This window comes from Blastomyces dermatitidis (assembly GCF_000003525.1).
Source record: "Blastomyces dermatitidis ER-3 genomic scaffold supercont1.7, whole genome shotgun sequence".
In the NCBI taxonomy this organism is placed as follows: domain Eukaryota; kingdom Fungi; phylum Ascomycota; class Eurotiomycetes; order Onygenales; family Ajellomycetaceae; genus Blastomyces; species Blastomyces dermatitidis.
In genome coordinates, this window is record NW_025544780.1 from 2,882,108 (window position 1) to 2,906,159 (window position 24,052).

Sequence of the window (24,052 nt, forward strand, 5' to 3'; positions counted from 1 at the left end):
TTGTCAGAGCATCAAAAAAAGAAGAAAAATTACTTGAACTATTTGCACTACTGGAGCATTCAAGATTCCTAAATAGTCTACTTTGATTCAGATGATTAAAGAGTGTGTAAGAGAGTATTCAGAGAGATGATAAGATTTCTATGAGTTATCAGTGATATTGAATATGAGATTAAGCACAAAGTAGAGTAGATAATAGAAGTTATGTGTTCATATGAGATCTGAACTTGCAATTTCAATATAGAGAGATAGACAGTTCACACAAGAAGTAATAATAGATCTGCTGAATAAAACTACTACACAGCACATTCATAGTGCCTCTTTTAACAAGATTTCTAGAGTCCTTTTATAGCAAATGACTGACTGATGAGAATGATGATGATGAAATAGATATGTATAAGAAATATGTGACTGATTATTAGTGAACACAAATGAATCCAGAGCATGAGATGTGAGATAGTCTAGATTCACACATCTGTGGTGGAAAGAAGAAAAAATAAAACAGTCAGATCCAATTTTTTCTTCCTTCCCTTTCTAATTAAAAAGCTGGGATGTAGTAGTATGTATGTATGTATGTAATTATTGCTTTACCCGTCCTTCCACCCACGAAACCCCCTTCAAACCCCTCCATAACGCGCTTCCATTAAAACCAACTGTATTAAAAACTAAAGAAAAAGGAGCATAAGAAAAAAGAAAAAAAGTGAAGTCCCCCATTTACAAGCTAACCTCAACTCGCCCCTCAGCCCCCGGAGCCCCCTTCTGCAGAGTGGGCAGCAGGTACGTGATATCATCCCATGGATGCCTGTACAGACCTGTGCGCAGTCTCTTCTGGTCCAGGAAATGCGCAATTAATCCAATACTTCTCCCCAAAACGAATAGACCATTCAGAACGCCCATCGACAGGTAGTCTTCAGCTTCCTCCGGGGAGAAAGCGCCGCAGTTTCGCAGCAGGTCGACGAAGCAGACAGCAACGCAGCCGTCGACGTTGAGGATTAGATTATCCTTCTTGGATGTGGTCACGGTCTCGACGGCGATGGCGTAATCGAGGAGTTTGTGGCTGGGGAAGTTTTTGTGGACGAATTCTTTGACGAGTTCGACGCGGAGGTCAGGGTTGGCGCGGGATTTTACTTTGTGGCCGATTCCAGGGACTAGACGTTTTTTGTAATGTTAGTGATGAGGAGAGGTTATTAGAAAATGCGGATAAGCGGGGGAAGGAATGGATACGCACTCAGCTTATTCTCCCTGCGCATGGTATCAACGAAGTCACGGGGGCTGAGACCCTTATCGAATGCCTTCGTGAACTCCTCCGCTGCACCGTCGAGCGCACCACCGAACCGCGAGCCGATTGTCAGTAAGCCAGACACCAAAGCGCTGATAAGATCCTTGCCCGCTCTCGTAGTGATGATCGTGTTCATGGCGCCAGACACGGCAGGGCCATGATCGGCTGTCAGCATGAGAACCATCTCCAAGAACTTGCTGGCGTAAGTGGGCAGGCGGCGACGGAACCAGAGCAACGACATGACGCCACCAATGCCGATGTCTTCTCGGAAAACATCTGAGATTGGCATGCCGGCGTACAGGAGCTCCTGGCCACGGTCGTCGGAGATTGTGGAGATGAAAGCAGCGGGTTTACGGATGAGACCAAGTTCTTGGGCCCAGGCGTAGTCGATAGGGATCTTGGGTGGGATGGGCTCTGGCTGGGGTTTGATAGTGCCTTGCTTGACAAGTTTCTTGTAAACTTCCGCTAGGACCTGAGGTAGGTCCTCGAACGTGTCCGGGACGTGGATGCCGGCTTCCCGCATGCACTTGTTCTTCATGACTGCGGTTTCGAGCTCGGAGTTGGCGGAGGCACCCGCGTGGCCGAATTGGACTTCTGTCTTGAACAGGCTTGCGCATGTGCCAATGGCCCATGCGACGACTGGCTTGGTGATGGTACCGTCCCGTACGGCCTCAATGACGCGGTACTCTTCCACACCACCGACTTCACCAAGGAGAACGAGGATTTTACATTCTGGGTCTGCCTGGTATCGCAGGAGATGGTCGATAAAAGTGGTTCCTGGATATCTGTCACCTCCAATGGCGACACCCTCGTAGACTCCATCAGTGTTTTGGGAAATGATGTTGTTGAGCTCATTAGACATGCCTCCGGACTTGGAGACGTAGCCGACGGAACCCTTGCGGTAGAGTTTAGAAGCAACAATGTTGTCCATCATGCCACCTGTGTTACCAATTTTGAAGGCACCGGGCTTGATGCCTCCAACAGTCGCAGGGCCAATGATGGTTATTCCTTTTTCTTTCGCGGCGACCATGATTTCTCGGGCGCGCTACCAGCAAATTAGCCTGATATACACAGGATATTTCGACATATATAAAATGGGGGGAGAAGAACTGGCGCATACTCTCTCGGGAACACCCTCAGCGATGATGGCAATAGACTTGATCTGAGGATACTGCATCAATTCCATAGTTGAGCTGTATACACTCCGGGACGAGGCGAAGTTGACAACGGTATCGACATCTGGGTGTTTGGTCATAGCCTTCTCCACTGCTTGGTAGACGGGCAACAGCGTCTCGCTCGTTCCCCAGTACCTGATATAATAATCAGTAATTGTGTTTTTTTATCAACTGCCATCAGTAGGCCAAACTAGTACATACATCTTACTGACGAATTGGCCGCCAAAAGTGTAAATAATACCAGCTACAGAGGGGGTAGAACGCTTGCAGATGAAGTCGAAGTCGAGCATTCCCTGCACAGCACGGGGTTGCATGCCACTGCGCAGGCATTAGCACCCCAAATTAACAGATGCAGCAGAGGGTTTATAGGACATACTATACGAAGCATCGTGTCTTGTTGTGGAAAAGGGTATGTTCCAGGGGTGTGAAGGGTCTGCTGGGAGCTGCGAAGCGACGGATATTGTCGTTGGCAGAGAGGTTGCCAGTGGCAGTGCTAGCGAGGGGGGCAGCAGAAGGCATGGCTAATGTTGGAGCACAGTCAGTATAGCTATTATTTAGGTCGAGTGGGATTTGTGGAGGTAGGTGGAGGAGGTCTTGCGCGCAGAGGCAGCTCCTTGTAAATAATATTTATTTACCTGTGAATTAGCAACGGTGGACAGGCCAACGCCTTGGAGGGAGTGTGGAGGGAGGGGAGTATATAGGCAGCAAACACAGGACACTTGTAAGCAATCCGACACACGAGAGAGAGGGACAGCAACAGCACACAGTGGACTGGGAGGAGGATATGGAGGAAAGAAAGCTGGAGAATATCTGGCGATGAGGTGTGTTGCAGAAGCAAATGTTGTTGTCGTTGTCGTCGGTGGTGCGGTGCTGTAAGTATCTCAAGTTGTTGAGGCTTTTGTTCTTCATGCTCAATGGATTTCCGCTTCGGGGGAGCTGGGTGACACACTAGCCGAGCCTGGTTAGCGCTGCCCCAATGGATGGGGATATTGGGCCGGGGCCATGGGAAGCCGAAGCCAGGTACAAGTACATGTACGGAGTACAGTACATACATACATTAATATTACAGACATTGTAAGTATGTACCTCGCCAACCCAGGTTCGGTGTCAAGATACCCGCAGCCTGGGGAGAGCTATCAGGAGGATAAATTATTACGGGTATTGTCACTATTAGTTATTATTTATATGCCATTATTCAGCTGTTGTCTTTTCCATTAATAATTGTAGTAACTAGGTAGCTAGCTATCTATCTAGCTTTTGCTATTCTTCTAGATGTAAAGCAACTGGAAGTAAATTCCCAACGTCTTTGTCTACAGCTCCGTAATCCCTCTGTTGCGGTGAAGCCAAAAAGAAGCACCAGGCCCGAACACGTGGAATCGAATATTACCGCTATTATTCGGCGTCCCGTACCCGTAATCGGAGGTTCCGTTGTCTGGTCTGGCTGTTTCTGGCTGTTTTCTGTTGTTCCTTGTTCCCAACAACATCCCGGTGGTTCGTGGTTGGTGCTTTGGTGGTGAGCGTCACTGGACCAGCCTTAGTCAGGCAACCTTTCAACACTCAACCATCAAACGTCAACCTTCGACCTCCATCCAATATTCTTCATATCTCCGTTTTTACCTCCTCCTCCTCCTGCTCCCCCCAATTGTTTCTCTATACCTAATCCTCTAGAGCTACAGCTCCAGTTGCGTCACCTCCCCATAATTTCCCTGGGAATCTTCATAATCAGCTGCGATGTCGGCCAAGTCAATCCTCGAGGCTGATGGCAAGGCCATTCTCAACTACCACCTCACCAGAAGCAAAGTCATCAAACCCTCTCCTCTCCCACCTCCTAAAACTCACAATCCCCCTCCAAAGCTCGCCTCTCTCTACTTCCCCGAAGACTCTTCCGTCGATGCTGTCCTCGACCAGGCTGAGAGCACCTATCCCTGGCTGCTCGCAAAGGATGCCCGCCTTGTCGCAAAACCAGACCAATTGATCAAACGACGGGGAAAGAGTGGCCTTTTGGCTCTCAATAAAACCTGGCCTGAGGCAAGAGCTTGGATTGCTGAGCGTGCAGGTAAAGAGCAGAAGGTAGAGACTGTCACTGGTGTTCTCAGGCAGTTCCTCGTAGAACCATTTGTGCCCCACCCCCAAGAAACGGAATATTATATCAACATCAACTCGGTACGAGAGGTAAGCAAATATACCCTGGCTCAGAATAAATAAATACAAAAAAAAAATTTAAAAAAATCAATGGCTAACGAACTATAGGGTGACTGGATACTGTTCACGCACGAAGGCGGTGTAGACGTAGGCGACGTTGACGCAAAAGCTGAGAAACTACTCGTCCCCGTCAACCTCAAGAACTATCCCTCCAATGACGAAATCGCCGCAACCCTCCTCAGCAAAATCCCCCAGGGTCTCCACAACGTGCTGGTCGACTTCATCACACGTCTCTACGCCGTATACGTCGACTGCCAATTCACCTACCTAGAGATAAACCCCCTCGTCGTCATCCCCAACGACACAAAAACATCTGCACAAGTCCATTTCCTGGACCTGGCTGCAAAACTAGACCAAACTGCTGAATTCGAATGCGGCACCAAATGGGCCGTCGCCCGCTCCCCCGCCGCTCTCGGCACCCCAAATGCACCCAAGACAGACGGAAAAGTAACCATCGACGCCGGTCCGCCCATGGAATTCCCTGCCCCCTTCGGCCGCGAACTTAGCAAGGAAGAGAAATTCATCGCAGACATGGACGCCAAGACAGGTGCCTCGCTCAAGCTCACCGTCCTTAACGCCAATGGCCGCATCTGGACCCTCGTCGCGGGTGGTGGTGCCTCCGTCGTCTACGCCGACGCCATCGCCTCCGCTGGCTTCGTGGCCGACTTGGCCAACTACGGCGAATACTCCGGCGCCCCCACCGAGACCCAGACTTTCAACTACGCCCGCACGGTCCTGGACCTGATGCTGCGCGCCCCCATGCATCCACAGGGCAAAGTGCTGTTTATTGGCGGCGGTATTGCGAACTTCACCAACGTCGCGTCGACGTTTAAGGGGGTTATTCGCGCACTGAGGGAGGTGGCATCTATCCTTCTGGAGCACAAGGTGCAGATTTGGGTGAGGCGGGCCGGGCCGAATTATCAAGAGGGACTGAAGAATATTAAAGCGGTGGGCGAGGAGTTGGGACTTGATATGCATGTTTACGGACCGGAGATGCATGTTAGTGGCATCGTGCCTTTGGCGTTGTTGGGGAAGAAGACGGACGTTAAGGAGTTTGGGACGGTGTAACGTTGTGTGTTTCTTTCTTTTTCTCTGACTTTGGTCCCCTCCAATTTTTCTTTCCCCCCCCTTTTTTTTTACTTTTGTGTCTAGGAATTTAATACTTTTCGTGTGTGCGAGCTTGATTGATAGATGCATGGATGGATGGATGGAAAGGATGTAGGATTGACTTCACTGAACATGAGACGAGATACAAAAAATTAATACGTACAAAATAAAATTTATACACACAAAACAACACATATTAGCGGCTGCATGGGGGAATAATAATGGTCAATTCTTCATCTTTGCCGTCCTTGTTATGCAAGTATACGCCAGAATTCACTGAGAGCATGATACCACTGGTCATATATACACGTCTGCATAAATGTCAATCCCATGAACACATGATTCTACCATTGGCAGAACAAGCTTCTCGTCTATCGTGATCCTCGTCCACTATTGGGTGGTTGATGTCGACCACTCTTCCACGCCATACAGAGGAGCGCGCACACACTGTCTAACCGCTTGTCTTCGCACTTCAATGCTTCCAACAAAATATAACAATCGCGGCGAGCCCTGGACCTGGAATCTGCAACTGAGGCTTGCTCATTCGCATTTTCCAAGCCTTCATGCCGAGCGCTTTTTGTTTGAATATCACACGCATCTCTCCAGTGCTGAGGCAGACGGTGGACAGATGCGCGGAGGGTTTCCTGGTGTAATCTCAAATCCTCAGTCGTCGTTTGAGATTGTCTATCCTCAACAGGAACCTTGTCTCCCAGCTTCAGTAAGTTGTCGCGGCTCCGCATTCCGACTGTGCAATTGGGCATCTTGACATTCCCTTCGGTTCTAACAGTTCATCATTACAATAACTAAATACTGACTACCTTTCTACAGATTCCTACTTGGGATGACATTCTCTGTCAGAGTTCCCCATGACTGGCTGCCACGCCGGAAGTATTCATGGATGTTTTCATTCATCTGAGCTTTGACGTGCCCTCATTGCTGCGTGGTGCCTCCTCTGTCCGTCTATCTAACTTAGTCTTTAGATTTGGCGCATAGAAGAAAGTCTTGCTATTAAGACTTTAACTATAGGTCCTGTCAATCACGCCATCAATGTGCGATTCTTTGTGTCTGTTAGTGTGACCGGAACACATGCGTTGAACAGCTGCAAACAGCCTAAGGACATTAAAAAAGCAGAGCTAAGGCCAAAACACACAGATTTTTTGGACCCTATGAGCTGGGCTTCAAGCAAAACCGCGGCACATCTTAACATCGCCCTATATGAGGCGGTTGTGTGACGAGAGGTCCGTGTGCTTTTTTGAGACTATCAAAATAAATCTTATATATAAAGGCCCGGTACTCCCTGGATAATCAGACTATCATCCCTCGACAGTTTTCAAATCATTCCACACAGTTTGCAGTACATTCATCTCTCCAGAGATCATCTCCTCAGGGTCTGTCTCGCTATCGCCTCCTTAGCTCTACCGATTCATCACCATGAAACCCTTCTTCGCCTTCCCAAGTTTCGTTCTTGCTCTCTTTCCGTCCTTCTCATCCGCGGGCCCTGATCAAAATTCGAACCTCGACCTCTTCCCCTTCAACCTCTGGGCTATTAGCCCTCGAGGCTTTACACCTGAAGTCCGCGGCACGCTTCAGATTGCGGGTGATGCTGTTGTCGTTGGGCCAGCAAAGGATGGCAAGGATTTTATAGCCGTAAGATGCCCCCTCCTCGCCCACCATGGTTCCTTCTATTACTACATGTGCGCAAAGCAGGTGATATTCTAACAAGAGAGGAGCAAACAAATAGTACATCCAGCCACTCCCGAACGGCGAGATGAGGATCAAGGGTGACGATGACGAGCGATTCTTCCTGGACCCGGTCAGCAATCATCCCATATCAGGTTATCAGACCCTCAAATTTGGCCGTTCGTCCACGGCGCAGAGCAGCGTCTCCCGTGACTTCTCTGCTACAAATGCCGGTTGCGGCCCACATTGTGGGGGGCCACAGGTCACACCTGGTATTAGCACAGGTGTCCAGGGGAATTGGTTTGCATGCCCTCTCGACGACGGCACCAATGGCAAGAGTGGATACTCGATTCATTGGGTTCCGGGAGATTCTTTTCCTGAGGGTCATAGCCTGATTTACTTGATGCGTGATACTCCTCCTCCACAATAGAATTGCGCCTTGGATGTTGTTTGTTTGTTTGTTTGTTTGTTTGTTTGTGGGCAACGGCCCTTGTTATAGCCTTTTTTTTTCCTTGTTGAACGTCACTTTCTTTGTGAGACAAGACCATTTTTAAATTTCTCCTTGTTCTCTAACCCGTCGACTTTAGCTTTTTCTTTATATCAGTTTTCTCCTTTTCTTAACAACAACAACGTTGTACACATCGGGCACTATCGAATGGGACATAAGTACCATTATACATGTCTTATTTGTTGTTGTCTATCAATGCCATATGGATGAGCATCTGTTCCGTCTGTTCGCCTATATCCACAATATGCAGCCATCCCATCGTATAGTTCAAAGGGCGTGGCTCCAACAATTACCCAGGGTAGAGTTATCCCTTGAGTTAATCTCGACTATGCCAGAAGGTACATGTAGAAAACATATCGGATGCGACAGTGGCCTGGCAAGCAGCTACCTATAATTTAGTGTCATTTCGGGTTGAGTGGATATGGAAAGGAGGTATGTTTGATAAAACCAGAAACGGAAATATGGACGACCAACTAGTGAATACAAAAGCTCGCCTTGGAAATGTCACCGGGGCGTTATGCTCGGTAAAAGATGTATACTTGTCATCGCAGCAACATACAACTTTGAAAGCCAACCTTTTTGGATCAGGCACCGGCTCGGACGTTGAACCTTAACTTTGGCCATCGGGCCGCAACGAAGCTTGGATGAAATCAATCTACCAAGTTAGTTCATTGTTGTTACGCACTTAATAGTCATGCATGATTGTTTCAGTGTGTTAGAAAATTCAAAACTCAACTACAGTCTGTACATGTACAGACTGGCTGATGATGATAAAGCTATTATTAGCAATCTCTTAATAAAATATTTCCTAAATATTTCTCTTGGTCGCGTGGGGTAGTTACTTTAAGACATCCGCCACTCTAAAGGTTGTGAGTGTATCAAATTCAAATTCAAATTCAAAAAAGGAAAAAAGCAAAAAAGGCTCCTGACACCGAAAGTATCAACTCTGAGCAAGTTGAAATCTTTTCCAAACTATAGTGATGAAGAAGGATTGGATCTGCTCATATCAACTGCTACATATGGGTGGGTACAAAACCTCCAATCCCTATTCTACAGAACTGTTACATAGTATGATGATCATGATCATGATCATGAGAAGTAAATACCTACGTGACTTCAACCGTACTTTTGTGTGAATAATATGTATAAGTTACGCCATGTCTATTTCAAAATAGTTATTATATCTTTGTTTCTTACTCCCCTCGTACACCTACGCTATTGACACAGGATTGGCTCCGAGAGGGCAGTGGTAATAATAAGATATAAAAAAAGTAGACATGAAGGAGTGTAGAGAAATTACGACAAAGCCGCAACTGGATATCTGAGATTTGTCCACCGGACCGTTGGGAAGCGAAAAGGGCATAGGAAACTTCATCTTAAGTTGCTTTGCGCCATGACGAACTTCATCCCCCTGAGCAGACGAAAAGAGAGAAGAGAGCGAACGGCGTATGAAATCCAGTATGCATTTTACCTGGATAACACTGATGGCATATTAAGCAGAAAAAGGAGTTATGTTCCCAGAAAAAAAAACGTTTGATTGCGTAGGGCGATATACAACGAAATCTTTATACATACTTGAAAACTGGCGGAGGGGGAGGATATTATAGTTCAAAATGTTACATATAAAAAAAGGAAACAAATAGTTAAAATTAACTGCGGCTCCATACAACGATGCTAGCAAAATCCGGCAAATAGGACAGAAATCCAAATGAACGTCCATCCCTTTTAGTCATCGATAATGTGCCCCGGTATCACAGGTGGAATAATTTACAGGTAAGCAGCAACGGCAAGGATGGCGGCAGCAACGCCTCCAATGTTGGTGTTCAGGTTGGAGCCAGCACCTTCACCAGGTGGGACGCTGCCAGTGGGGGCGGGAATGGTGTAAGAACCAGTTCCGGAGGGAACGCCGGAGGGAGTCTGCTCTCCATCAGTTGGGGTGGGGGTGGGGGAGTCGGTAGGAGCATCGGTGGGAGCATCAGTGGGCTCAGCAGAGCTACCGGTGGGAGAACCACCAACTGGGGGAAGCTCGATGGGGACACCAGCAGCGGAGCACTGGGAGACAACGATGTTGGAGACGGCTAAAACGAAGAGGTTAGATATTTTTTTTAATTTTTTTATTACAGGCAGGACAACGCAAAACTAGGCTACTGGATCAAGAAAAAAGAGAGTAACTTACAGCTTTGCGCGTCAGGCTCACAGGCAGCCTCAACGCAAGGGGTGATTTTGCCTGGGAGAGTGGGGACCTTGCAGTGGCATTCGAAGTCGGTCAAGCTGGAGCAACCATCGCCAGCGAGGGCTTCGACGAAGCAGTTCAGCTATTCATCCAGTCAGTTTCTCATGATCTGAGTTGAGAACGTTATGCTTGTTCATTCAGGATAGGATTTCAAAACATACCGCGCAGGGAGGGATATCAGGGAGCTGCGCATTGGCAAGGCTGGCCGCAACAAGGGCGATGAGAGCGTGGGAGAATTGCATCTTGAAAATGTATTAAAGGTCTATATAGACAAAAGCGAAGAACTTTTGTATTGTTGGGATATGCTATAAAACGACCGGATTGATTTTGAAGCAGAAAACGAGTGTTCGACGATGGGGAGGAAGGAGGGAGACGACGCGGCAGGTGAATCCGGGCCTGCCGCTTCTTATAAGCAAAACGGGGTCCAGAGCCACGAAGGCGAGTATCCAGGGGAACCTCAACTTGTCCCCAAGACACTGGGGGCATGATTTGCCTGTGGGTTTTGCCCAATCAGGAAAACCGTCTCCACAACCCCCAGGTTCATTCCGCCCCAAATGTCTCCAGATGGGCTAGTTCACATGCAACGGGAGCTCGGTTATGTTGCCAACACGGCCAAAATACCAAACAGCGACGGTCATGCTAGGCACTATTAGCCCACAAGGGTGGACGGCTGAGGGGGTAGAAGACCCACAGCTAATTATAATAAAAACTGGGAAAGCGGCATGGTAGGATTCTCGACGCATCGTCAGAGAGAGCTTGACTGGAGAGGGAGCTAGCAGTGGCGAATCATTTGACGCCAGCCAGAGGTTGAGGGAACATATGAAAAGGTGTGCCCAAATGCCAAATGCCGGGGCGATATTTCCTTAAAACTTGTATTCCGTACGGAGTATATCCATACGCAACTGATTTAACATGCGTATCCCCCAATTTTTGGATATAGGAAGGTCCTATATTTTCAGGGCTGAACAGAAACAATTCCGTTTGTTCCTCTTCAAACAGCTCTGCGAGAGATAAATAATGCATTCTTGTGGTAAGTTGTAACATGTTATGTATGGCAAAGCTTTATCGGTCCAGGGCCAGCTGCCACTACAATAGCCCGGACCCGTATTCTTGCATCTGCTGTCGTAATGCTTTCCCAGTTGCGGGGTTTGACAGCAAGATAGCCTGAGATAGGAATCTGACCAGTGGCGAACTGGGCCAATAAGAAAGGAGACCCGTTAGCTCAGTGTACGAAGCCCCCCATTCCATTCAGTTGTCAAGGTCGGTCCAGCCACCCGTCGCATGTACTGGGAAAAACAAAAAACAAAAATAAAAAAAATAAAAAAAATAAAAATAAGCACAAGTGCCAGGACACAGAACAAAACAGAGAACAATATTGGCGACTTTTCACCCAAAGTCATTTCCCTTGATGAGGCCACTCCCAACCCTTTTGTTTTGACGGTCGCATCTGCTCACATTTATTATTTTCACAAGGCTCTTCTTCCTGGGTCGAATCTTCGAGAAGAATTCATGCAGGGCAAAAATGAGCCAGGTTTTCAAGCTGAAAACGTGGCAATGTCGCTCAGCCATCCCGTGAAAAGAACGGGAATAATACAGCTTCATGTGCCATCTCGCTTGGTCGCTCTCCTGCAACTGAAGGTACAATGTCCAAGCTGCGACGGCCCTCCTGCCTCTGGCGGCCATCCATTATTATTCCTCGAGGCGCTGTTGCCCGGAGGTTGCATAAAGTGAGCAGTCGCCTCCGAAGCTAGCACGCTTCGGCCAAACGATCAACGGGACGTAGTGTAGCCTGTCTTATGCACGGAATAGTCCTTTGTGAATTGGGGGAGGGATCTTGAAGAACTTGGCGAATCAGACTGCTGTGCCCCATCGTTCAAAAGCCAATCAGTGATTGTTAGCGGATACCACCTTGCGCCTGCGGAAGAAATTGGAACCCAAACCCCTGGTGATATGGCGCTGAAAACGCTTCGAGCCTCCCCTATTTATTTATCTTTATTTCTCCCCCCTTGTTATGAAAGAAGAATGAGCTCTCCATAAAAAGAATCTTCATCTTTTCTTGGTCCTCAAGAGGTGCGGGGAGGAAACGGTGCGAGTGGGAAAGTCTTTTCTGTTCTTTTTTTTTTAAGCCGACTTCCAGCCATCCAAATAATCTCCGTGTTCTGGAAAGCGCCACGAGAATTGCTTCTGTCTGCCCAGTCATCAAACGTCCGGGTATTCTGCATTTTGGGCGCGTGAATTTGGCGGGCTCGGTATAAGTGTATATGTGTTGCTCTGGGCTGATCAAGTTGCCATATCACTCACTGCTGCTGCTGGGTTTAGAACTGCCGGACAATTTTCACATGAAGAGATGATTATCATATTCTGTATTTAGGCACTTTTGACCATGATTCGGGAAAACATCGAGAAAAAAAAGGTACATACATCATTACAACAAGCCAAGATCAGCAAAATCCAAGATCCGTTTGTGATCGACAAGGCCATCGTTTGAAGCCATCCACGCAAGCACACGGCGGCGGCTTGAACGAACATATTTGGCGCCTTGGCGGATTCTTTTTCTCTGGAGTGACATCAGGGATCGCGAGGGTCTGTCTGGCATGTGTCACCCTCGTTTTCGTTTTTGCGATGACGTGCAGCATGTCTTAAACCTGTTCTCAAGTGTCATTGTTGAACAGAGAACTCCGCCCCCGCCCTGTTGTTTGTTCGCAGCGGGATCCACGAACATTGAATATGGGTTGGGTTGCCAACTTTAGCACTCCCTCTAAAATACACCCACACTACACTACACACTCATATTACTAATCCAGTCTGACTGTCCCCATCCCCTTTCCAAATTCCAACACTCAGTTTCTTAGTGTAGAGATGTATATTAGAGGGTCAAAAACTGGAATTAGTATTAGAATGAGCTAGAATGAGCTAGAGTCTCTAAGAAATAAAAGAAAATTCAACATATGAAGTCTCCTTGAACAGATGTAAGGGTGAATGTGTGGCAGGTGTCTAGTGGATGTAGTTTTAATGGGGGTGTGAATTGGGCTGTTTTTCCGGCCCGAGTTGGGACCAGCGTAACCCGGCAGATACTTGTTCTCGTCCTGCTTGATGTCATCAATAATCACCATCATCATTAAATATTCCCGAGAAACGCCGCCAAACGCGTCAGGCACAAGGATCTTCAATATTAAATGTCACAGAAAGCCTGCTTCCATTCCACGCTAGGCTAAAGTGCGTTGCAGAACCGCACGGTCAAACAGTTCGAAAACCCAGGTCCAGCTTTACGTTACCTCCTTGGACTGGGGAGTTTCCACGGGTAATCAATCGGGAGAAGGCACCTCGTCGACATAAGCGCGATTTTGATCCCGAAGTTGAAAATTCGATCTAACCTCTACATCTTCTAAACTTTGGAGGGCTAGATTGGAATATCAGCTTGGATCATATTGATCATTATTTTCCTCCACTCTTGAGATATTTCATTGCTCCTCCGTGAAATATGAGTTATAGCAGATCTTCTAGATTGAAGATATTTCAATTATTTTACAGCTCTATTGCTGCTGTATACGTACATGTATGTACTGTACATACAAACTCTGTTTTACATTTCTGAGCGAGAAGAGAAAAAAGAGAAAGGCAAACAAAAACTTAGAAGAAGGGCCATCAACGGTAGTGAGTGAACCGTCAGCCAGAAATTGGCTCAAAGTCCTTGAAATTCCACCGAGGCAGAGCACGCGGGCAAGTGTTCTTCTTCCCAATCACAACCATCATGTCGTCTTCGATAATATGAGCTCCAGAAATCAGATTGCGCTCAGCTAGTTACCCCTGATAAGCTAAGACCTCCGCCCTATCCGCGTCAGATTTTAATTATCTTGTGATCTCACAGGAAACTGGACAACTTCCTGACAAAGGTTGTATGTACTCTGTGTACATGGCTAAGACCTCCCGGGGTGCTCATAACTATCAATCGATATCTGAAACATCATCTCTTGCCCCTGGAAAATTGAGATCAACTCTGTTTCTCGACAACATGTGGATGTGGATCTGGGGAAACAGGGATAACCCCTTTCCGCGCCGGCTTCAATTCCGTTGGTTTTCACTGTGGGGATGCAATACATATGTGGAGGAGTGTATGTATTTTTAAATCAGCAAGAAGCAGATGTTCGGGGGTGTTCTCATTTGAAATGTACATGAATATCAATCCTACGACTCGCAAGCATCCCGCCGGAGAATCCGCTGCTCCTGGGGGCTATACAAACGTAACCAGATGCCTTGATGCTATCTATTATGGCGAGGTTGTATTTTCAGAACACATGCTCCTGCGTTCTTCATCCTATCGTCGCTTGATCACGGCCTGCGTAAGCACCTTTCAGTCCAGCTTCTAAAAAAAAAGAAGTGCATATCAAGCTAGAGAGCTGCGGGCATTAGAATGTGAAAAACTCAGGGTTTGTTATAAATAGATACAACACACATACATATGTAGCATGTGAGAAAAAGACGCCATATTTCCGACCAGCCAAAATCCCGTTTCACATCAGACCCCTAAAGAAAACAGTAGGCTTCAAAGAAGAAAAAAGCGCAGGAAGCATCAAACAAAACCGAAGGGAAACGCCGGAACGGAGCAGAATTTATCAAAAAATAAATAAAAAAAAAAAAAAAAAAAAAAAAAAAAAAAAAAAAAAAGAGCAAGAGAAAACCCTCCCCGCTGTAAGATCTAGCAGCAATCATCCAGCCACAGCGATATCATTATCACGACATCAATTCGTCAATATATGCCTTCTCATTCGCAATTCCCTTCGCTTCATCCTTTAGCAGCACGGCAAGAACCTCAATCGGTGGATTCAGGTTGAGCATATGCGCCCGCCTCCAGCGCTTTAGTCGTGCGATGCCGATACATGGCTAGTTTAATTCATCGTTAGTCGAGTTTCAATCAAGTCCAAACGTTTGACAATCTATTTCGGGGTGGTTTTGTGTATGATTATTATATCACGTACCCCGTATTGATTCGACAGGTCGAAGTGTCGTAGGATCTTCTCGTGCATCGTCAGGTGCTCTTGGTGGACTATGGTAGCACAGCAAAGCAAATTAGTTCCAACATGCATCCTTCGAGAAGGTATCCCAGCTAGGTAGATCTAGCACGCAAAAAAGAGGGAGTAAAGCCCAAAGAAGTTCCATGTCAGGTGTATATATATATATATAAAAGGGCAAACTCACCCCTAGGCGCAAGCCTCCCCGCCTCCTCGTTCTCCCAATACCTTTTTATATCGCCCTCCGTCAACGCCTCCGCCCTGCTATCCTCCTCAGACTTGGGCAACCGCAATTCAACCCTCGTCTGCTCGCTGATGATATTCTCGCTCCGCAACGATGACGCGACAGGCTTCTGCTCCGGCTCGATCTCAGCGGGATGTTGAACCGTTTCTGTTGCAGTTGGTGATGTGGGTTTAAGTGCGGATTCAGGTGAGGGTATGGATGCAGGTGACGCTGAGCCCGAGGCGCTCCGCTGGCGGAGCTCTGTGACTGGGGCCGGGGCTGGAGATGGAACTGAAACTGGGGAGCTGACATCTGAGGTTTGCTTGCCCTTTGTGCCGGCGAGTGTTGTCGTTGTGGGTTTGGAGACTTTGTGTTGGGTGCCGAAGGAGAGGGTGGACTGGTGTGAGTTGCCGGAGCGGCGGCGGGTAGTTGGTGCCATTGTATCTTTTATATGTAGTCTCTCTCTCTCTCTCTCTCTCTATATATATATATACGGATGGAGTGCTTCGATAGTAATAGGTGAAATTGAGGCACTATGGAAAATAAAGATCGTTGAATTGTGTTGGGTCACTTGGGTGTCAGATTTGGCGGTTGATGCTGGCTTCAGCCTAGCGGGCTCGTATTATTCATGACGTTTGGTTGCCCGCGCAACCAGCAGCTAAACTTTCGCTTTGGGGAGAGAGCGCGTGAAGTGGCTGCGATGGGAATGGATAATAATAATTGACAAAAGTAGCACGATGACGACATGTTGTTGAGTGAAAATCCCGAAAATCATGTTCTTATTACTTTGTAGATAATCTGATCATGCATCTTTGCTCTAACTATAGGAAATGTGCAGCTTAATTATATTGTGCCACTTCATACTTCAGGACATCCGCCACAACTTCAACCATCTCAACCACTTTTTCCTCCTCCAGTCTCTTCCCGACCAGTTGCAGCGAAACAGGTCCTCCATGGTAGAATTCAGGAACGTAATCCTTCTGTATCATTTCATCCTTTGGATTCAGCGGCACCCACCCGTCACCGCGGGGGATATCGATCGACTTGTCTGCATAAGTCACCGGGAACGTGCAAGCGGAATAATCTACTCGCATGCTATATTAGCAGCTCTCCTAATAACAGTATCCCTTTTTTTTCTTTTCTTTTTCTTTTTCTTTTTTTTTTTTTTTTTTTTTTTTTTCTTTTTTTTTTTTTTTAAGGAGCAAAAGCCCCATGCTCCTTAACTTACCCAGCAAATTCGCGAACGCAGTAAATCCGACATAATCCACTGTCTCTCCCTGGCCTAGGCGGGGCGCACCCGTGGGCGCAACAGGGGCGATAATGGCGTCCATGGGCCCGTCAGTATCTGTCTTCGTTGCCATCCACCGCTCGAGGTAAGCAGCTTGGAGCTGGTTTCGTTTCACGATCATTTGCCGCAGTTTCGCCGGATCGAACTTGCTGGTCCTGTTCTTGCACGCGCTGAAAGCTCTCTCCATGGAACCAAATAAGGGTTCCTTGTATTCCTCCAATACCGGGATGATAGCGTCAGACCCCAATTCGTCAAAGGATTCGTTGAGCAGATCGACGATCTCCTTGTGGTCAATTGGTTCCCTAAGGCCGAGTGGTTAGCCTCTCTGTCCCTCTGTCTCTCTTTCTCTCCAGTAGTATCCTAGGTATGTATTTGTATTTTGTCAAGTAACTCACCAGGTAATCACATCATGTCCAGCAGCCTTTAAGGCATTGGCAACGGTCTTCAAAGCGCGCTCTACTGGCGGATGGCAGGTGATTGTCCCGTCGCTAGGTCCCAGAATGCCAAATCGCAGTTTGCGCCCTTTTGGCTGAATAACGTCCCTTCTCCATGGCATGGGTATGATCTTGGGGTCCAAGTTCCAGGGCGCAGCGGTCTTAGATAGAACGGATTCACAAAACAGCTTGACAGCGCCGATAGAAGGGCACATCGGCCCACAAATGGCATATATGAAGTCCTGGCCAGCTATACTGGGCTTCCCTCCTGCAGTTGAGAAGCGCCCAAATGATGGCTTCAGGCCGTACAGCTGGCAGAAGGCGCTTGGGATGCGGATGCTACCCGCAATATCCGTTCCAATACCCAGAGGTGATGCTTTCATGGCAACAAGAGCTCCCTCACCGCCACTGGATCCCCCCGGAGTAAGCTCCTTGTGGACTGGGTTTCTGGTCTCGCCCCAGATCCGATTTTTAGTTTCTGCCATCATCATTGCGGTAGGGATGTTGGTTTTCACATAAAGGACTGCACCTAGGTTTCTGAGCATGGATACGAGGACGGCGTCCTTCTCGGTGGGAGCGTTGGCATGCACCGCCATTCCGATTGATGAAGGATGAGGGGGGGTTATAAAACTGTCCTTTAGAGACACCGGTAATCCGTGCAGTGGGCCGATGACGGATCCAGTCCGTTCTATGTATTCATCGAGATACCTGGCCCTCTCAAGGCCTTCATTGAACAGGACTTCAGTAACGCAGTTTGTCTAATGGTTAGGCTATTAGTGTATTTGTTTTTTGCAAGACACACAAAGGTAAAGCCTGTAGCTGGAATGATTTAGCATGCATACAAGCTTTTGGGCAATCACAGTCGCCTTGCAGAAAGCCTTTGTTACGTCGACTGAGGTCAGCTTTCTATCCCTTATTTTTTGAAGCAGCGTCTCGGAGTCGGTATCGATGATATCTAATTCCTCTGGCGATAGGAGCCCCGAGGTCTTTGGGTACGATCTCAGGTCCTGGGGAAGGGTCTCCTCCACAATATCAGGGATCGGGAAGAAAGCAGCGAGCAGGTCATCTCGCCGCTTCCGCGCGATCACGGAGATTTCTTTGTATGTTTGGGCCATTTCTTTATTTTTTTCAAACAGGGTTCAATACTTTGGTAGTAACTATGTAGTTAACTTTGGGATCTATAAAAGTTGGCCTATCAAGCGGGAAAACTAGGGCCTTTATATGTAAACACTGGCGAGGAGGGGCATGGAGTGGTGATTGGATTAGCTGGTGGGACAGGGCGCGGAGAGCAGAGCGTATGTAATATTAAATGATAATAGCGTATATAATCGCAAGGCATGCGCGGATGACCAACGGCAGAGCGTAGCTTCAGCAGCACCACTCTTGGGAGTCCAGATGAGCATTGTAGGAATGGGGTATGAGCAGGAATTCCAAGCGTGTATCCAAAACCCAAAAAAGCCGAAGCCGGGTTAACCGCAGTATACAAGCAACATTTGCGGGGGAAAAGGACAATCTGGGGATCAGTTCCAGTCTCCCAGTGCCGCATCAAAGTTCCGACTCGGCCCCATGACAGGGTCCGATCTTTGTTTCTTTTATTTTGATTCATTCGACCCTGAGCTGAGCCTGACGTAGCGCCAGTGCAGTAGGGAAGCTTATCCCGAGCCGGATCAGAAACGCGGGAGAGCAAAAGGTTAACTTGATGCCGTGTATGTACAGTACATCACCGATGTACGGATAGCCACTGCGCTCTGGGAAATATGGTCCTTTTAACTCGTCTAACATCATGTCGAATGTTACTGGCTATCTGCTAGTTAGTTATCAAACGGCATTTCATATTTCTGTCGAACAAGTCAAGAAGTACTCTGTAATTAATACATAAATAGACTACGAAGAAAAAAGGGTGTATATAGATGGTGTTAGCCTTTCAATTGGCCAAGATTAGAAATCCATATATATTCACGGACTATTTTCTGATTGAATGAATAATATATAAGAGGAATGCTTGAGGAATTCAGACAATAATAATATACTCCGTATTTTCTTTATCTTATCTATCAATCTATGTATGTAATGTAATGTAATGTAACTTTACAGAGTAAGTTACTCCGTAACTACAGCTTCAAACAATCATCATCACCCAAAACACCAAACAAGCCCTCTGGACACCGGGATAACGCTCATGAAAGCATGAAATCTTAAATCCCATACATGCTTATTCACAGTCCCGCTCGCCCGCAGCCATGAGCAACAAATCCCTTGAGCAAGCTCTAGCAAGCCTCCTCCCCACCCATGCCGAAGCTCTCCCGCCAGAGCTCGTCAAACATGCCTCAAGTCTCCTCGCTCAGTCGCGCACCTATGGCAGTAGCTTGAAACCAGAAGAAGAAATCGCTAGGTCCTACGTCTGCGCAGAAATTGCTTGCAAGCGGTGGGTTGGATTCCTCCCCCTTCCTATCCAGACGAGAAAGCCCCGAAACAAAATCCCATCCATCACTAGCTAATCAAGCGCGATTATGTACATCCATGTACATGTGAATATCTATGTGTAGATTAAGGAAACCTCTCAAACTGCCGCCTCTCTTGGGCAGGCCGCCATGTCCACCCCGCGTATACAAGAAGATATATACATATCTCGAGCAGGCCCTACTGAAATCATCCACGACGGGTTCGAGTCGAGGAGACTCCCGCACCGCGGCCGCAAGCCCTAATACCTCCGCACCAAATACACCAAGAAAACCCACAGGCGCATCCATGTCTCTGCGAACACCGTCAAAGAATAATTCCCCAGCCATTTCGACGACGGCAAATGGCTCCCCACTTAAGCGCCCTCTTCCTACAACACCATCGCGGAAGGTAACGAATAATAGTCGGTCGAAGGTATCGCTGCACGGACGGGGGACCAATGGGATTTCTAGCAAGAGTGCAATGAAAGATGCTCCGTCGTGGACAATGCCGCTTATTCGACGGGTATGTAAAGCATTGGCTACGCCTACAGCTACCTCAACGCCCCTCTCGCGCCCTGCAGTCTCGACCTCCTTACCGCCACATATCTTTGCTGGGCTCTCGTCGATTCTCTCTTACATCTCTGAAATGGCGAAGCCGGGGGATCGGAAACATACACAATTCCTCTCCCCTCTTATCACAGCGGGGACGAAAACGACTACGAAGGGGCATGGGCCTGAGGCTCAGGATGAGAAGACTTACATAGATAGAATCACCATGTTGATCGTGGCTGTGTATTTCGTTGTGCTTGCTCGTCGGCGGCCCGTTGCGGCAAAGTCGTCATCCGCATCCTCGCCGTCCTCCTCAACTTCACCTCCAGCTGAGAGCTTGGACGTGGATACGTATGTGGAAATGGCTACTGCAGCGCTAGCGAGCGTTGGCTTGGAAGGGCAAACATACGTAAAGGACGTGGATGTCTGGCTCTCCATCATCATGACGCAGAAATGGACTGTGGGAACGGAGTGGTTTGACAATATACCTGGACCTGCGAAGAGGGTTAGTGACGATGTAAATGGAGATCTGGAAGCGGAATTGGCAGAAGGAGCAGGCGACCAAGACGATGACGATGACGACGATGACATTGTTAGCCCGCAAAAGAGGAGAGTGATCCGGCGAGAAAATCAGCGGCGAAGCGAAAATGGTGGTGCGAAGGCAAATGGCGGTTTGCAGCCTGGCCTGGGCACCATGATGCAGGATCGTCTCAATTGGTTGAGCGAGGATAAGAAGGAGGAGTATTTAGAGTGGAAGGAGGGGGTTATGGAGAAGATACGTGCTATTGAAAATGGGATGATTTCTGCATAAGAAGAAGCGATCTTCGTTAGTTTGTGGGAGATAGTGTGCTTTTATAAATATGATGTATGATAGATGGAATTGATACCCCTTCTTGACTTTCTTAGACGTGTAGAATGTTCAGAACAAAAATTACATACGTAGAAGCAGGGAAAGGCATCGAGAATCTGTACTACATTGAACAAGAGTTGGTAACCAACCATATAACGCCATCTGATCCAATTGCCATGTCTAGATAAAAGGATTTATCTACATGATTGCGTCAAGACAAATCCGGCCATCTAAACCCCGACATCATAAGAAACGCTAATAGACTCGGAAATTAAAATAAAAAGTAAAACTGAAACGATTTCCACGCAGAAGAAGATAACAAGGCTTGTTTCCGCGCGACAGCAACAAGGAAATCAGTACCAGATACTCCTCGTCCGATGATGCGGGATAGTCTCCTTCCCTTCCCCTTCCATCTCCTTAATTGTATCATACAGGAGAAAATCAATCAAGACCGCATTCACACCCAATGGATACGCCTCATCCTCTTCTTCCTCGTCATCCTCGCCATCGCCCTTCTCCAACAGCTGCTTCTTCTCATCATCCCCCACATCCTCCTCCCCTCCAGCACCTCTCACAGAAACAGATCCAGACGCCACCGCCGACCCGGACGCCGTGATTGCTTGCGGCGTCAGTTCCGCGTATGTACCCGGCCGTGCCATTTTGGCATGCTGCTTCTCGATCTCTCGGCGGATCAGCTCTATGCACCAGATGCTTGTACCGCGCAGCTCGGTTTCCCACTTGTGTCCGCTCGGTAACACTTTGCGTTGGCGGATGTGCGTTTCTAGTGGAGGGGAGTAGAGTAGACAGCCGAGGGTATGTAGCATTTGGGGGATGCGGTAGTCTATAGCAATACCGTTAGAAACCGTCTAGAATGAAGAAAGGAAAATATATCAAGAAGAAGATATAAAACAAACGTACCTGCGAACATGGTGAGTTTATCTATGTCGTGGAATTTGCCGTAGGATTTGCCGCGGAAGCAGGCCCAGAGGTCTGCGACGAGGATCTGTGCGCGCTTGTAGAAGCGTACTTCCCTCCCCTCGAACCGCATCTTGTCGCTGAAACATGGGAAGTTATCTGCGAGCAGGTTCACGAGGACTGCAGCAGAGCCGTTAGCTTCTTCAATGCAGGTTGTGAAGCTGCAGCGGTATTTCTAGAACACGAAATTAGTTTATTATTCCAACGTCAGTATTCGCTTATATATACATATATATATATATATATACAGATGAATACTCACATCATAAAGAATCTTCCCAGCATCACGGAGACAATCGACACGTTCTTTGAACATGGGGATTTCCTCATCCGTCGCGGATCGGAAGACATGGCGCAAAACTTCGTCTGTGCATTCGTCTTCGTTCTGCCAGAAATCAGAGCTCGTGATTGGGATCTCTGATAATCTCAGCTTCATGTCTCGAAGAAATATATTACTACCTTCATTTCCTACAGCAGAAAAAAAAGAAAAGAAAAAAGAAAAGAAAAGAAATTGTCATACCTTCATCAAGCGCCCTCTGCAACGCAGCCACTAGGCTCCAATACCCCTTCCACCTCTTCCCTCGATACTCTATAGCAAACTGCTTCGACTCATCCGTCTCATCCGACCAGAAGCTAAAATTCAGCAAATCCATCGTGAATATGAAATCGACTGTGCTTTCATCCTTGGTCTGCGGGTGCAGTTCATGCTCTGCCCACTTCTTCGTCGAATACCGCTTCTTCTGCATCAGCTGCCAGATGGTCTCCGCTGCGGCTTTAGTCCTGAAGGGGTCCAGTGCCACGTCGATAGAGTTGTCGAAGACATGTTGGGCGCTGGCAAGCACTTTTGTGTCTAAGGCAGGCCCTGATTTGGCTGCGCGGCCGATTCCAAGGGACTGGCGGAGCAATTCCAGCAGCTCGGGGTCTGCTTCATCGTCTGACATGTTTTCCTTCTTGGATATTGAGATCCAGGCGGTTTGTTTTATGCCTATTACGCCAGCTCTTCTAGTGGACTCAGGTAACAAGAAAGAAGTCGGAAACCGAAAACAAAAAAAGCGAAAATAGAAAATTCAGCCTATATACGCTTTTGATATCATATCATCGCGGATGTTGTATGATAACCACAGTGCTTTTTGTATGTAGTGGTCTTAAATCTGTCGGGAAGAGGCAGGGATAGACCGCTGTTTCAAAAGAGGGGCAGGCCAGTTCTTGACTGAATTACTGCTTGCACGGAAGAGGAAAATTGGAGGTTTACCAAGAAAAAATATATTAGAACAAATACAGACAAGTGAATTTGATAGTGAAACCCTTCTGTCAATTCAATATCAAATTGAGAATTTAGAAATATCATGAACCTGATTAACAACTGGCCGAAAAAGAAAAAAGGGTGCTTGATGTCGAAACTTACGTAATGAGGGTAAAATACACCCGCCATGTCGTAATTGGTTTAGACTCTCGCGAATGTGGGTCAAAATAAAGTTCGCTTTCTGTGGATCCCGTACGAACTTTAATTTTCTGTTTTTGAGCCGCGAATCATCCAGAGAATCCTCGCATTCCATATTATTCTATGAAGAGCTACAGGAATTATGGATATTGTTGAAGTGCGCGAATCAGAAACCCCGTGGCTGATTACCTGCTTCTATGCTCTACAACACTGTCGGTACTAAAATGCCTCCTTATGCCCGGGTGTGTTACTAACTTACTACAGCCTGGCCTTGTGTGAGGGCCGTGCCGTGCACCGGTAGAGTTTCCTGCAAACATGTTCGCAGCATACATTCTTATTAGAGACGCTCACGATTCCCGCCCTTGAAAGGTCGGTGCCTCGTCTTAAGAAGCTGATGAGGCTGGTGGAATGCTTATTTTGCCAGTGGAAAAGGATTAGGCATATGACAAAATGCTCTATCAAAGCTGGGATGCTGAAGTTTAGGACTTAAATTGCCAGCAGATATTTCCAGTGATGCTTCAGGAATGTGAGATTATCTTGACTAAGATTGACATTGATGCTAAATCTACTATTTATCTTTCACTCATGAAAAACAATATTGTGTTTAGAGAATTCTGGGCAATTGATGAGATTGTTGCATTGAGATGATGAAGCAATATTG

At 47.3% G+C, this 24,052-nt stretch overlaps 8 protein-coding genes across 10 annotated transcripts; 3 read left to right on the forward strand and 5 right to left on the reverse strand.

Moving 5' to 3' along the window:
* Positions 1 to 4: 4 nt before the first annotated feature.
* On the reverse strand, positions 5 to 3,568 carry BDCG_06933 (ATP-citrate synthase subunit 1). Its single transcript, XM_045422693.1, has 7 exons — positions 3,508 to 3,568; positions 3,087 to 3,399; positions 2,828 to 2,972; positions 2,653 to 2,769; positions 2,397 to 2,586; positions 1,226 to 2,321; positions 5 to 1,145 (listed from the first exon to the last, which is right to left on the reverse strand). The coding sequence occupies exons 3-7, from the start codon at positions 2,968 to 2,970 to the stop codon at positions 712 to 714; spliced, it is 1,980 nt and encodes a 659-aa protein (XP_045278277.1). The 5' UTR covers positions 2,971 to 2,972; positions 3,087 to 3,399; positions 3,508 to 3,568; the 3' UTR covers positions 5 to 711.
* A 614-nt stretch (positions 3,569 to 4,182) lies between these two features.
* BDCG_06934 (ATP-citrate synthase subunit 2) lies at positions 4,183 to 5,721 on the forward strand (the record flags this gene model as incomplete). The annotated part of the gene is made up of 2 exons (XM_045422694.1): positions 4,183 to 4,623; positions 4,702 to 5,721. The coding sequence occupies 2 exons, from the start codon at positions 4,183 to 4,185 to the stop codon at positions 5,719 to 5,721; spliced, it is 1,461 nt and encodes a 486-aa protein (XP_045278278.1).
* A 410-nt stretch (positions 5,722 to 6,131) lies between these two features.
* BDCG_06935 (uncharacterized protein) lies at positions 6,132 to 6,521 on the reverse strand (the record flags this gene model as incomplete). The annotated part of the gene is made up of 1 exon (XM_045422695.1): positions 6,132 to 6,521. The coding sequence occupies one exon, from the start codon at positions 6,519 to 6,521 to the stop codon at positions 6,132 to 6,134; it is 390 nt and encodes a 129-aa protein (XP_045278279.1).
* Positions 6,522 to 7,191: 670 nt separating this feature from the next.
* On the forward strand, positions 7,192 to 7,870 carry BDCG_06936 (uncharacterized protein; the record flags this gene model as incomplete). Its single annotated transcript, XM_045422696.1, has 2 exons — positions 7,192 to 7,407; positions 7,502 to 7,870. 2 exons carry the CDS (start codon positions 7,192 to 7,194, stop codon positions 7,868 to 7,870), a joined length of 585 nt encoding a protein of 194 aa, XP_045278280.1.
* Positions 7,871 to 8,916: 1,046 nt separating this feature from the next.
* On the reverse strand, positions 8,917 to 12,890 carry BDCG_06937 (proline-rich antigen). 3 transcript variants are annotated; one of them, XM_045422699.1, is made up of 4 exons: positions 12,603 to 12,887; positions 10,343 to 12,484; positions 10,125 to 10,263; positions 8,917 to 10,026 (listed from the first exon to the last, which is right to left on the reverse strand). In XM_045422699.1, exons 2-4 carry the CDS (start codon positions 10,421 to 10,423, stop codon positions 9,716 to 9,718), a joined length of 531 nt encoding a protein of 176 aa, XP_045281907.1. In that variant the 5' UTR covers positions 10,424 to 12,484; positions 12,603 to 12,887; the 3' UTR covers positions 8,917 to 9,715. The 3 variants fall into 3 exon arrangements, with proteins under 3 accessions (XP_045281907.1, XP_045278281.1, XP_045281906.1); XM_045422698.1 differs by having other exon boundaries at positions 10,343 to 12,502; XM_045422697.1 differs by having other exon boundaries at positions 10,343 to 12,890.
* Positions 12,891 to 16,159: 3,269 nt separating this feature from the next.
* Positions 16,160 to 18,770, reverse strand: BDCG_06940 (acetamidase). Its single transcript, XM_045422700.1, has 4 exons — positions 17,978 to 18,770; positions 17,097 to 17,893; positions 16,642 to 17,003; positions 16,160 to 16,497 (listed from the first exon to the last, which is right to left on the reverse strand). Exons 1-4 carry the CDS (start codon positions 18,248 to 18,250, stop codon positions 16,253 to 16,255), a joined length of 1,677 nt encoding a protein of 558 aa, XP_045278282.1. The 5' UTR covers positions 18,251 to 18,770; the 3' UTR covers positions 16,160 to 16,252.
* A 508-nt stretch (positions 18,771 to 19,278) lies between these two features.
* On the forward strand, positions 19,279 to 21,069 carry BDCG_06941 (uncharacterized protein). The gene is made up of 2 exons (XM_045422701.1): positions 19,279 to 19,560; positions 19,682 to 21,069. Exons 1-2 carry the CDS (start codon positions 19,376 to 19,378, stop codon positions 20,934 to 20,936), a joined length of 1,440 nt encoding a protein of 479 aa, XP_045278283.1. The 5' UTR covers positions 19,279 to 19,375; the 3' UTR covers positions 20,937 to 21,069.
* A 259-nt stretch (positions 21,070 to 21,328) lies between these two features.
* Positions 21,329 to 22,891, reverse strand: BDCG_06942 (uncharacterized protein; the record flags this gene model as incomplete). The annotated part of the gene is made up of 4 exons (XM_045422702.1): positions 21,329 to 21,816; positions 21,894 to 22,125; positions 22,213 to 22,367; positions 22,471 to 22,891. The coding sequence occupies 4 exons, from the start codon at positions 22,889 to 22,891 to the stop codon at positions 21,329 to 21,331; spliced, it is 1,296 nt and encodes a 431-aa protein (XP_045278284.1).
* Between the last annotated feature and the right edge of the window lie 1,161 nt (positions 22,892 to 24,052).